This window comes from Marmota monax, unplaced genomic scaffold, assembly GCF_021218885.2.
Source record: "Marmota monax isolate L192 unplaced genomic scaffold, Marmota_monax_Labrador192_F-V1.1 WCK01_AAM20220418_F8-fsc00218, whole genome shotgun sequence".
Taxonomy (NCBI): domain Eukaryota; kingdom Metazoa; phylum Chordata; class Mammalia; order Rodentia; family Sciuridae; genus Marmota; species Marmota monax.
The window spans coordinates 929,721-942,059 of NW_026694764.1; the positions used below are offsets into that span (position 1 = coordinate 929,721).

At 37.0% G+C, this 12,339-nt stretch overlaps 1 protein-coding gene and 1 non-coding gene across 4 annotated transcripts in view; one reads left to right on the top strand and one right to left on the bottom strand.

Annotated features, from left to right (window-relative positions):
* The window catches only part of Rabep1 (rabaptin, RAB GTPase binding effector protein 1), a 113,509-nt gene that overhangs the window by 44,170 nt on the left and 57,000 nt on the right, over positions 1-12,339 (top strand). For all 3 annotated transcript variants that reach the window (XM_046424999.2, XM_046425001.2, XM_046425000.2), the window contains exon 3: positions 11,179-11,382. In XM_046424999.2, the coding sequence (XP_046280955.1) occupies positions 11,179-11,382 (204 nt within the window). The remainder of the gene's footprint in view (positions 1-11,178; positions 11,383-12,339) is intronic.
* On the bottom strand, positions 2,030-2,136 carry LOC124079514 (U6 spliceosomal RNA). Its single transcript, XR_006847385.1, has one exon. It is a non-coding gene; the product is annotated as a U6 spliceosomal RNA (small nuclear RNA).

Below are 12,339 nucleotides of genomic sequence, written 5' to 3' on the forward strand. Positions count from 1 at the left end.
TTTTTTTGGCCATAGTTTTAGAAAGTAATGGTGTTAGCTCTGCCTTTGAATTTAGTAATATGTTATATTCAATAATATGCCATTATATAGCCTCACATACATAATAGTGGAATTCATTGCTAATGCTGAATAATTCTTAAATCATATTATGATCTCCTCATGAGGGAAAAACTTAAATTTTATAATTTTATAATTATTATTATTTTTTAATTTTAGTGAGTTGGCTAGGGATATTTCTGGTAAAATAAAGAATCAGAGAACTGATAACAGGCCTTCTTGTTTCACCAGGAGATATATGTTATAGGTTTCTATTACAAACATTGTCACAGAGTAAGATAATTTCCCTTTAGTTACTAGTTTAGAGTTTCCACTACCAAGGAGTATTAAATTTTATTGATTGTCTTTTTCTGTTTTTTTATTTTCAAAAGCATTAACATAAATAATATACTTAATAAAAGTAGTAAAATAAGTTCAAAACTTGTATTCTGAAAACTTCAAAACACTGTTAAGTTAAAGGAAATCTACATAAATGGAAAGACATCCCATATTCATCGATCAGAGGACTTAATATTATTATGAGGCATTATTCCTCAAATTGATCTATAGATCAGTGTAGTATCTTTCAGTATCCCGTATGGTGTCTTTGTAGAAATTGACAAGCTGATCCTAAAATCTGCGTGGAAATTCTAGAGATCTAGAATAGTCACAATAATCTTTTTAAAAAGAACACAATGCAAATATTCACTTTCTATAACTTTGAGACTTACTACAAAGCAACAATAATCAAACATGGCACTAGTATAAGGACAGACATAAATCAATGGAATAGAATTAAGACTCCAGAAATACACCCTTACATATATCATTAGTTGCTTTTCTACAGATGCAAAACAATTCAGCGGGACAAAGATTCATCTTTTCATCAAATTCTGCTGACATTTGGATACCTACATGCAAAAGAATTAAGTTGAACCTCTACCATTAATCCCCAAAATTAGTGCAAAATGCATAAAGACAGATGTGAAAAATGAAAACATAGAGGTAAATCTTTTTGATCTTAGATCAGGCAATATATTTTGTATAAGAGACTAAAAGTAGGAGCAACCAAAGAAAAATCAGACTTCATACCAAAACAAAACAAAACAAAAACCACCACCAACAACAAACTTTTGTGCTTTCAAGGACACCATCAAGAAAGTGAAAAGAAAGGGGCTGGGATTGTGGCTCAGGGGTAGAGCACTCGCCTAGCATGCATGAGGCACTAGGTTCGATTCTCAGCACCACATACAAATAAATAAATTTAAAAAAAAAAAGAATCTCTTTAAAAAAAAAAAAGAAAGTGAAAAGAAAATAAACAAATAGCTAGTAGACATACGAGAAGGTGCTCAAAAGTCATCAGGAAAACAAAAAATTTGAGAATCAGGTATGGTGGCTTACTTCTGTAATCCTAGTGACTCAGGAGGCTTAGGCAGGATTCCAAATTTGAGGACAGCCTCAGCAACTTAGCCACACCCTGCCTTATAATTAAAAAAAGAGGGCGGGGATGGGTTGTTGGGGATGTAGCTCAAGTAGTGTAGCCCTGGGTTTAACCACTAGTTCTGGGGATAAAAATAATAGCCAGATGCAGTGGTGCATATTTGTAATCTCAGCAATTTGTGAGGCTAAGGCAGGAAAATTGCATATTTGAAGCCAGCCTCCACAATTTAGTGAGATCTTGTCATAAAAAAAAAAAAAAAAAAAGGCCTGGTTTTGTAGCTTAGTGTAACAGTATAGCAGAGAAAAACAAAAAAACAAAAACAAAAAATGTAGTGGTGGAATTAAACCCAGAGCCTTGTGCATGCTACACAAGTGAGCCTCATCCCCATCGTTTTAAAACTTTATTTTATTTTAAAACAGATATCCCATTAAGTTGCCCAGCCTGGCCTGGAACTTTGGATCTTCCTGCCTCAGCCCTCTGAGTAGCTAAGATTGTAGGCATGTACCACTGTGCCCAGCTGCTAACATTAGTCTTGTCTTTTTTTTTTTTTTTTTTTTAATGGAATGCTTTATGAATTTGTGTATCATCCTTGTGCAGGGGCCATGTTAATTTCTTCTGTATTGTTCCAGTTTTAGTATATGTGCTGCTGAAGTGAGAATTTATTTTCCGTTTTTTAAATGGGTGCATTATAAGTATAGATAATAGTGGAATTTATTGCTACATATTTATACATGCCACAATATAAGAATATAATTTGGTCAACATCATTTCCTAGCAATAACATGATTCTTATTATGAGAAACTTGAAGCTTTCCTACTAAAATCAGGAGCAACAATCTCACTATTGATTTTTTTGGGGGGCGGGTGGGGGGTGGGGTTACCAGGGATTGAACTCAGGGGCACTGGGCCACATCCCCAGCCCTGCTTTGTATTTTACTTAGAGACAGGGTCTCACTGAGTTGCTTAGTGCCTTGCTTTTGCTGAGGCTGGCTTTGAACCCGTGATCCTCCTGTTTCAGCCTCCTGAGCTGCTGGAAGTATAGGCAAGTGGTACTGCGCCCAGCTCACCATTGATTTTTAACATAGTCCTACCTAATGCAGTTAGATGAGAAAAGGAAATGAAAGGTATATGGATTGGGAAAGAATAATAAAACTTTATTTGTTCACAGATGACATGATGTCTATGTAGAAAATGCAAAAAAAAAAAAAAACTGGGTATGATGGGGACTTCTGGAACTAGCAAGTGTAGCAATGTTCATGATAAAAGATTAATGAAGAAAAGTCAGTTGCTTTCCTACATACCAGAATGAACAAATGGAATTTGAAATTAAAAACACATTGCCATTTACATTAACATGGAAAAATAAAAATGTTCAGATATAATCTAATAATAGGTATAAGATCTATATGAGTGAAACTATAAAACCATGATGAAAGAATAAAGAGCTGTGCATGGTGGCACATGCCTGTAATCCTAGTTACATAGGAAGTTGAGACAGGGAGATCTCAAGTTCAAGGCCAGCCTCTGCAAATTAGCGAGAACTTGTCTCAAAAAGGGCTGGAGAGGGCAGGGGATATAGTTCAGTTGGTAGAGTGCTTGCCTTGCATGTACAAGGCCCTGGGTTCAATCCCCAGCACCATTTAAACAAACAAACAAAAAAGGCTGGAGATATGGTTCAATATGATCATCGATTCAATCCCCAGTACTGCAATGGAAAAAAAGGAGCAAAGTAAATAGAGTAATGTCCTATATTCTTGGACAGGAATACTTAGTATGGTCAAGGGGTGAGTTCTTCACAACCTGATCTGTAGATTCAGAGTAATCCTAGCATGTTATTTTGTAGACACTGACAAAATGATTCAAAAGTTCATATGGCAAGGCAAAAAGACCTAGAATAGTGAATTCAGTATTGGAGGTGAATAACAAAGTATGAGGACTGATACAACCTGACTTTAGGACTTTACATAATGCTACATTATTATTAAGTGAAAGAATAGATAAATAGCTCAGTAGAACACAAGTAGAGAGTAGAACAGAGTAGAGAGCCCCCAAAATACACACTTGTAAATATAGTTCAGCTGATTCTTGCCAAAGGAGCAAAGATAATATTTGGAGAAAAATGGTCTTTTCGAATGATGTTGGACATCCACATACAAAACAGTTAGAGACTATTATCCAAAGTGTACAAAGAACTCTTAAAATGCAATGATAGGAAAATAAGCAAAGACCCAAACAGAAATCTCTAAAGAAGATATGCAGTTGGCAAGTAAGTATATGAAAATATGTTCAATATTATATGTTATTAAGGAATTGTAAATTAAAACAATGAGCCAGAAATGCCGCAGTCTGGCTGGGCACAATCAGGAGCCACTTGTCAAAAGAAACTAACTTTATTTTTAGAACCACACACCCCAAACAAAATAGCTTCTCAGGAAAAACCCTCAGAGCCTCAACTGCCACCACCGGCTTTCCACAAGCCTCTCTCTCTCACACAAGCTTCTCTCCACCTCCCCCAATCCTCCTGCTCTTGAGGCCGATTGGCTGGGTCACGTGGGCGGAGCCAAAAAAGTCCCCCAATGAGCAGCTCCGTGGTCTGAAAGGGCAGGGAAACAGTCCAATGAGCATCACCGCAGAGGAGCCAATCAGCTAGATGTTGCTGGGGCCGAGGAGCCAATCAGCTAGATGTTGCTGGGGCCGCTGTGAGCCAATCATCAGCTGGCAGCTGGAAGTTTGCTGGGGCCCCTTCGGCTGTGGCTCTCAACATCTCCCCCTCTCTGTTTAAACAGCAAGCATGTGGCTTAGGGACCGTGCCTGTTAGGCAGTCCAATTCAACATATGGTCCTTACCCGTCATCGGATGAACTGACCTCTAGGCGTCAGCCTCCTGTCTTAGGTTGGTACCACTGCAATTGGATCATACCCGTCACTGACTACCGGTCCAGCATACAGCCATACTTGTGGATAGGCCTTTGCACCTGTGGGGGGGTGAGGTTCTTTGCCTCACCTCTGTTGGCCCCCAAATTTTAGACCATCACTAGTAGAGGAGGATGCAAAATGCCATGACATTAAGCCAATTGAGGGCTCCTTTGAAAAATTGTACCACCGGTGACATCATCAGCAAAAATACTCCAGCACTACCACAATTCGCTGCACCAACAGATAGTTCACAATGCATACAGGTGAGCTCACAATGTGTCCAGGCAAGTTCTGCAAGCAGTTCAGTGATGGCTATTGTAGAAGCTGTAGATTGGTTTTATCTTTGACTTCACCAGCACTGGGATGAAGATAGGAATTCTGGCAATAATGGCTAAAGAAAAAATTATGTAACATTCCAGAAGGCACTAAAAGAAAACAATTTTCTTAACAATTTACATTGTCTTCACCAGCACTGGGATGAAGATAGGAATTCTGGCAATAATGGCTAAAGAAAAAATTATGTAACATTACAGAAGGCACTAAAAGAAAACAATTTTCTTAACAATTTACATTATCTTTAAGAGAATTATTAAATATAATGAAAAGGAAAGGTGAAAGTAAACAAACAGATCTGTTAACCTTCTTTTTTGTTTACATATTAAAACAATCCTCAACAGTTGTTTACCCAATTTAAATTAAACCATATAAATCACGTGAAAAAAAATATTTGGATCCATTTTATCATGAGCGCTCATCATATATGATATATGGACATACGTACATTCAAACATATAACACAAAACACAAGTGTGCACACATAATACATACAACACATAACATTATAGTAAAGGCCTTATAACTTTTTACAGGTGAAATCTCCATTGCAATGTTTAAAAACTCTATAGTCAAAAAATAGAACTGATCAGCAAAACATTAACCTAGGTCTGTATGAGCTCAAAAAACAAAATAGAACTTCATGATATGGCAAAGGGCAATAATAAAATAGATATTGAAAAAAGCATCCTGGTTCTGTTGCAGATGTAAGAATAGCCAAACTGGAGTTTTGGATATCAGTTGTTATGGATTTGAGCCAAATCATCTTCTTTTTGGTCTGTAGAAATCGCTTTAGTTAATCTTTCTGGAATCCAAATCGGCTGCTGTTCTCCCTGTGGAAACACATAAACAGACCCCCGACTCCAGACAATCACTGGGTCAGGACCTTGGTTAATCTCTCTGGAATCCAAATCGGCTGCTGTTCTCCCTGTGGAAACACACAAACAGACCCCCGACTCCAGACAATTACTGGGTCAGGACCTTTCCATTGTCCTGTTAGAATATCCTTCCAAAGTACCTTGGGCTTATGTACATTTTTTGGACACATATGCCTTTCCGCAGCACTAAGTCCTGATGAATCCAAATTTAAAAAGTTTAGAGTAAAAAGGGTTATTTTAAGTTTATCTTTGGGGAATATATACCCCTTCCCAATTCCTTCTTTTTGCTTTAATAAGTACATTTTAATAGTTTGATGAGCTCTTTCAACTATGCCTTGTCCCTGTGGATTGTATGGGATTCCTGTTATATGAGTAATGCCAAATGTTGAGCAAAATTGTTTAAAAGAGGTAGAAGTATAACCAGGGGCATTATCTGTTTTTAACTGTTTTGGAACACCCACAGTGGCAAAATTTTGTAAGCAATGAGCTATAACATCTTTAGTTTTTTCTCCGGCATGAAGGGAGCCCATCAAAAATCCAGAAGAAGTATCAACTGTAACATGCAAATATTTTAATTTTCCAAATTCTGGCAAGTGTGTGACGTCCATCTGCCAAATATGGTTAGGTATCAATCCTCTAGGATTGACTCCAAGATTAACTTGTGGTAAAAAGGTCACACAATTTTGACATTGTTTTATTATTTGTCTAGCTTGTTCCTTAGTTATTTTAAAGTGCTTTTGTAAAGTATTAGCATTGACATGGAACTTTTTATGAAAATTTATAGCTTCTTCTAGTGTAGAGAAAATATGTATGTCATGTGTAGTTTTATCTGCTAAATCATTGCCCAAACTAAGGGCTCCAGGCAATCCTGTATGTGCCCTGATATGTCCTATAAAGAATGGATCTTTTCTGTCCCAGATTAGACTTTGTATAGTGGAAAGCAAAGAGAAAACAGTAGAAGAAGGGGAAATCCTACCAGCATCTTCAAGAGATACTATAGCATTAACTACATACTGACTATCAGAAAATAAATTAAATACAGAATCTTTAAACATCACAAAAGCTTGTAAAACTGCATTAAGCTCTACCTTTTGAGCTGATTGTTTGGGTACTAAAAATGTAAAAGTTTGATCAGGGGTAACTACTGCTGCTGTACCATTATTTGACCCATCAGTGAATATATTTGGAGCATTCATGATAGGTGTTTTTCTTGTCAATTTTGGAAAAATTACAGGATGCAATGACCAAAAAGACAATAAAGGATTAGATGGTAAGTGGTTATCAAATGAAACATTAGATTTGCACATGATTATTGCCCAAGTATTTAACTCATTAGCTAACTCATCAATTTGATTCATAGTATATGGAGTAATAATTTTATTGGGAGAAATTCCAAACACTCCCTTTGCTGCTTTTATTCCTTTGAGTATTAATTGTCCTACAGCCTCAGGATACCTAGTAAGAATAGTGTTAGGAGAATAAGATAAATGTATCCATAATAATGGACCTTCTTGCCAAAATACTCCTGTAGGAATATTTTTTGTTGGTAGTACAATAAATAATAAAGGCAAACTTATATCAATTCTATCCAAATGCATATTTTCCATATATGTTTCAATGATTTTTAATGCCTTTCTTGCTTTAGGCGTTAACATTCGGGGTGAATTTGGATCTGATGGACCTTTTAGGATATCAAATAAAGGTCCCAACTCTCCTGTTGGTATACCTAAATAAGGCCTTATCCAATTTATGTCTCCTAATAACTTTTGAAAGTCATTAAGTGATTTGAGTTGATCTACTCGTATTTGAACTTTTGGTGGACGGACCATGGTTGAGGATAATAGAACTCCTAAATAATTAATTGAAAAATTTAATTGTACTTTATCTATTGCTATCTCTAGATTATAATTTTTTAATAAGTTTGTAAGTGTGGCATAACATTCTAGCAATGTGTTTTTATCTTTGTGTGCTAATAATACATCATCCATATAGTGAAATATTTGTAGTTCAGGATTTTGATTTCTAAGTGGCTGGATTACTTTGTTCACATAAATTTGACACATAGTTGGGCTGTTAGCCATCCCTTGAGGGAGTACTTTCCATTCATATCTCTGATCAGGACCTTCATGATTCAGTGCAGGGATAGTAAATGCAAAACGTGGACTATCCTCAGGATGAATTGGAATTTAAAAAAAACAATCTTTAATATGTATAACTAAAACATACCAGGTTTTTGGCAAAGCAGACAACTGAGGAATCCCTGATTGAGCAGGTCCCATAATAACCATCTCATTATTAATGGCTCTTAAATCTTGCAATAATCTCCATTTACCAGATTTCTTTTTGATGACAAAAATGGGAGTATTATGGGGAGATACAGAAGGTTGTATATGTCCTTCTGCTAATTGTTGTTTGACCAGGTCATGGGCTGCTTGTATCTTTTCTTTAGTCAGGGGCCACTGAGGAACCCATACTGGTCTTTCTGATTTCCAAGTAATTTTGATTGTCTCAGTGGCCCTTTCTGAAAATCCAACCCATGTCTGTCTGTTCCTTGATCTATTTGTATTGGTGCTGCTATACCTTGTTCTTGTTTTTCTAATCTTTTTCCTTTCCTAAAACCTTGTCTAGTCATAATAGTGGGTGCATTTTGGTTGATGTTATTTGTTAATGTCAAACCTAATTGATCTAGGACATCTCGTCCCCATAAATTTATAGGAAGATGATCCAATACATATGGCTGTATAGTTCCTTCACATCCTTCAGGATCCTTCCAATCTAATACCATTGCACTTCTATGGGGATTAGTTGCCACTCCTAGGCCTCGAAGCGTTTGAGTGGCTTGTTGTAATGGCCAATGTTTTGGCCATTCTTGACGAGAGATGATGCTAAGGTCTGCACCTGTATCCAGTAGTCCATTAAATTCATGTCCTTGAATATTTAGTTTTAGCATGGGGCGAGAATCTAAATTTAAAGAAAGCATAGCCCAATCTACACCTGTGGAGCCTAATCCCTTGGAACCTCTTTCTACAGTACGACTGGAAAATTTATCATGTAGGCTGGGTATTATTAGTAACTGTGCTATTCTATCTCCTGGTGAAATTACTGATATACCCTTTGGAGAACTGGCTATAATTTTTATTTCACCTTCATAATCGGGATCAATTACCCCAGGACTTCAAGTCCTTTTAGAGTACAAGAGCTGCGTCCCAATAATAAGCCTACTGTTCCTTTGGGAAGAGGTCCTTTCACCCCTGTGGGAATGATTTGAACTCCCATCTCTGGAGTTAGTACTGCTCTGGCGGAGGCGCAGATGTCCAACCCTGCGCTCCCTCTGGTTATAAGGGAGCGCAGGTGGCACATGCTTATAATCCTATCAACTCAGGAGACTGAGGAAGGAGGATCACAAGTTCCTGAGCAACTTAGCAAGGCCCTGTCTCAAAAATAAATAAAAATGGCTGGGGGTGTGGCTTAGTGGTAAAGCTCTCCTGGGTTCAATCCCCAGTGCCAAAAATAAAAAATAAATAAAACAATGAAATAATAAATATTATAAAGTAATATAAGTAATGCTGTGTTAGACAGTATAATATTAGCATGAGAATAGACAATTTTACACCTATTAGAATGGTCCAGATTCAAAATACAGATAATACCAAATCCTTGTAAGGACACAGAACAACAAGAATTTTCATTCATTGCTGAGGAGAATGCAGAATGGTGTATCCACTTTAGAAGACTGTTTATGGTTTATTTTAAAACTAAACATAATTCATATTTGATTTTGCAGTCATTATACTTGCAATTTATACAAATATCTTGGAAACCTATGTTTGCACAAAAATCTGCACACAGATGTGTATAGCAACTTTATCCATAATTGTCACAACTTGTCGTACTTTTTTCCTCCTGTTTTGTGGTACTGGGAATGGACACTGGCTTTCAACATGATAGGCAAGCACTCTATCATTGAGTTACATCCCCAGCAAATTGTCACAACTTTGAAGCAACTGAGATGCCCATCAGTCAGTGAATGGATAAATAAATTGATATAGCCAGACAGTGGTATATAACTATGCTAAAAGAAATAAGCTGTCAAGTCATGAACAGAGAGGAACTTTAAATGTATATTACTAAATGAAAGAAGGGAAATTGAAAAGATGATATAATAAGTGACTCCAAGTAAAAGACATTTTAGAAAAGGCAAAACGGGGCTGGGTTTGCGCAATAAAAAGAGCAGTGATTGCTAGGAGTGGAATGAGGGAGGAATGAATAGGAAGAGCTCAGGATTTTTAGGGCAGTGAAACTATTTGGACAATAGATACTACAGTGATGATACATGTCATTATACATTTGTCAAAACCCATAGAATGTATACCAGGAGTGAACCTTAATGTAAATTATGTATGGACTATGGGTGATAATTGCCAATGTAGGTTCACCAGTTATATGATTATATTATTGTGGTGCAGGATATCTAGAGGGGAGAGAGTGGTGTGTATATTAGAATATGGGGTGTGTGGGAAATATTTTATACTTCTCAATTTTTTTTGTGACTCTAAAGCTGCTCAGAAAAAGTTTGTTAATTAAAAAATAAATCTGAGATTTGGCTCGGTATATGTGGAGTGCATATGGATGGATCAGGCAAGATATGTGTATGGTTGATGGAGCTGGCTGGTAGATTCACGGGGCTTATAATAACTTTGGATATTTGGTGGGGGAAATCCCCCTATATTATTTGAAACTATTATGACCTTTGTTATTAAACTTTTATTATGTAAAAATTTAAATGTGCACACACCTGTAATTGCTGCAACTCAGGAGGCTGAGACAGGAGGATGGCAAGTTCAAGGTTAGGTTCAGCAACTTTTCCCCTGTCTCAAAAAAAATAAATAAATAAGGGCTGTGGATGTAGCTCAGTGGTAAAGCACCCCTGGGTTCAATCCCCAATACAAAACAAAACAAGTATACAAGAGTAGACAAAGTAATATAAGTAATGCTGTGTTAGACAGTATAATATTAGCATGAGAATAGACAAATAGATCATATTTATACAGTGGAGTTCCCAAACCAGACCTGTGTATATGGAGATTTGATGATGATGAAGATGGCAGTATCAAATTGTGAAAAGACTGGAATGGTGGTTATAGAACAGTGAGAACTCACAGTTGTTGTACTGATAATTTTTAATCCCCATTTTGTACTTGTGGACACTTAGGCCAGAGAGTTTAAATAAATTGCCAGATTTCATTTAGTCAGTGGTGGAAGAGCCTAAATATAGCTCTAAAACTATGACATTAACCACTGTATCATTAGATAGTTAATAATTTACTTGTGGTACCCAGCATAGTTAAATCTTATCTCTTGCAAATGATGTCACTTTCTATGTTAACCTTTTCTTTCTTTTTTTTTTTTTTTGTGGTGCTGGGATTGAACCCAGGGCCTTGTACATTCGAGGCAAGCACTCTTACCGACTGAGCTATATCCCCAGCCTAACATTTTAAAATCTGAATTTCTTCACTAGATTGTCAGCCTGATAAAGTGAACGCCTCATTAATAGAATGTCTTTACTTTTTTCCAGAGGATCTGAAGAGGCAAAATGCAGTATTACAAGCTGCGCAGGATGATTTGGGACACCTTCGGACACAGCTGTGGGAAGCTCAAGCAGAGATGGAGAATATTAAGGCAATTGCGACAGTCTCTGAGAATACCAAGCAAGAAGCTATAGATGAAGTGAAAAGGCAGTGGAGGGAAGAAGTTGCTTCCCTTCAGGCAGTTATGAAAGGTAAAGACAAAGATCAGTTCTATGGCTTTCTAAGATAACCAAATTTTAGCAATAAGAATATTTTCACACAGTCTGAATGTATATCCTGAGTTCATTTGTGGCTTTATGTGCTGTCATCTTCAAAGATGTACTGTCAGATAAAAGGGAAGTAGGACAGGTGTAGTGACATGTACCTATAATCTCAGCTACTTAGGAGGCTGAGGCAGAAGGATTGAAATTTTGAGCCTGGGTGATTCAGCAAGACCCTCTCTCAAAATTAAATTTAAAAGCCAGGTGCAGTGGTGCATGGCTGTAATCCCGGCGGCTTGGGATGCCGAGGCAGAAGGATTGCAAGTTCAAAGCCAACCTTGGCAACTTAATGAGACCCTGTCTCAAAATAAAAAATAAAAAGGGCTGGGGATGTAGCTCCATGATTAAGTGCCTCTGGGTACAATCTCTGCTAAAGTGCTTGGTTAGCTCATACAAGGTCCTGAGTTCTATCCCCACCACTGCTGGGGGTGGCGGGGGAGGAAGTCAGCCGTGATACTGTAAATGGATGTATTATTCTGTCTTTAACAGATTTAGTAATAAAGAGTATAATGAGAGTATTATAGAGATAATACATTAAATGAAGACTACAGTTAATTGTTAGGTATAAAGCAGGGCTTAAATATGGGATTTATGAGTTAGGTATATAATGTTATTGAATAAGGTGTGGGCACAGGGAATGTAATAAAACTAGAGAGAGCTGCCATGCAGAAGACAAAGCGATTACACTTAATAGCTGTAGCTGATTATTGCTTTTCTGGTCTAGTGTTGCCATGTTGTTTAGATTTTTGTATGTGAAATCTTCACTGCACTAAAGGGGATAGAATGATCTAAGAGTTAGGATATCTTTATGGGCTTCTAGTCTGAGACATTTGTTTGAAGGAAGTATTGTAGTTTGGCCTCTATCTCCTTTTGGGACTAATATTGAAT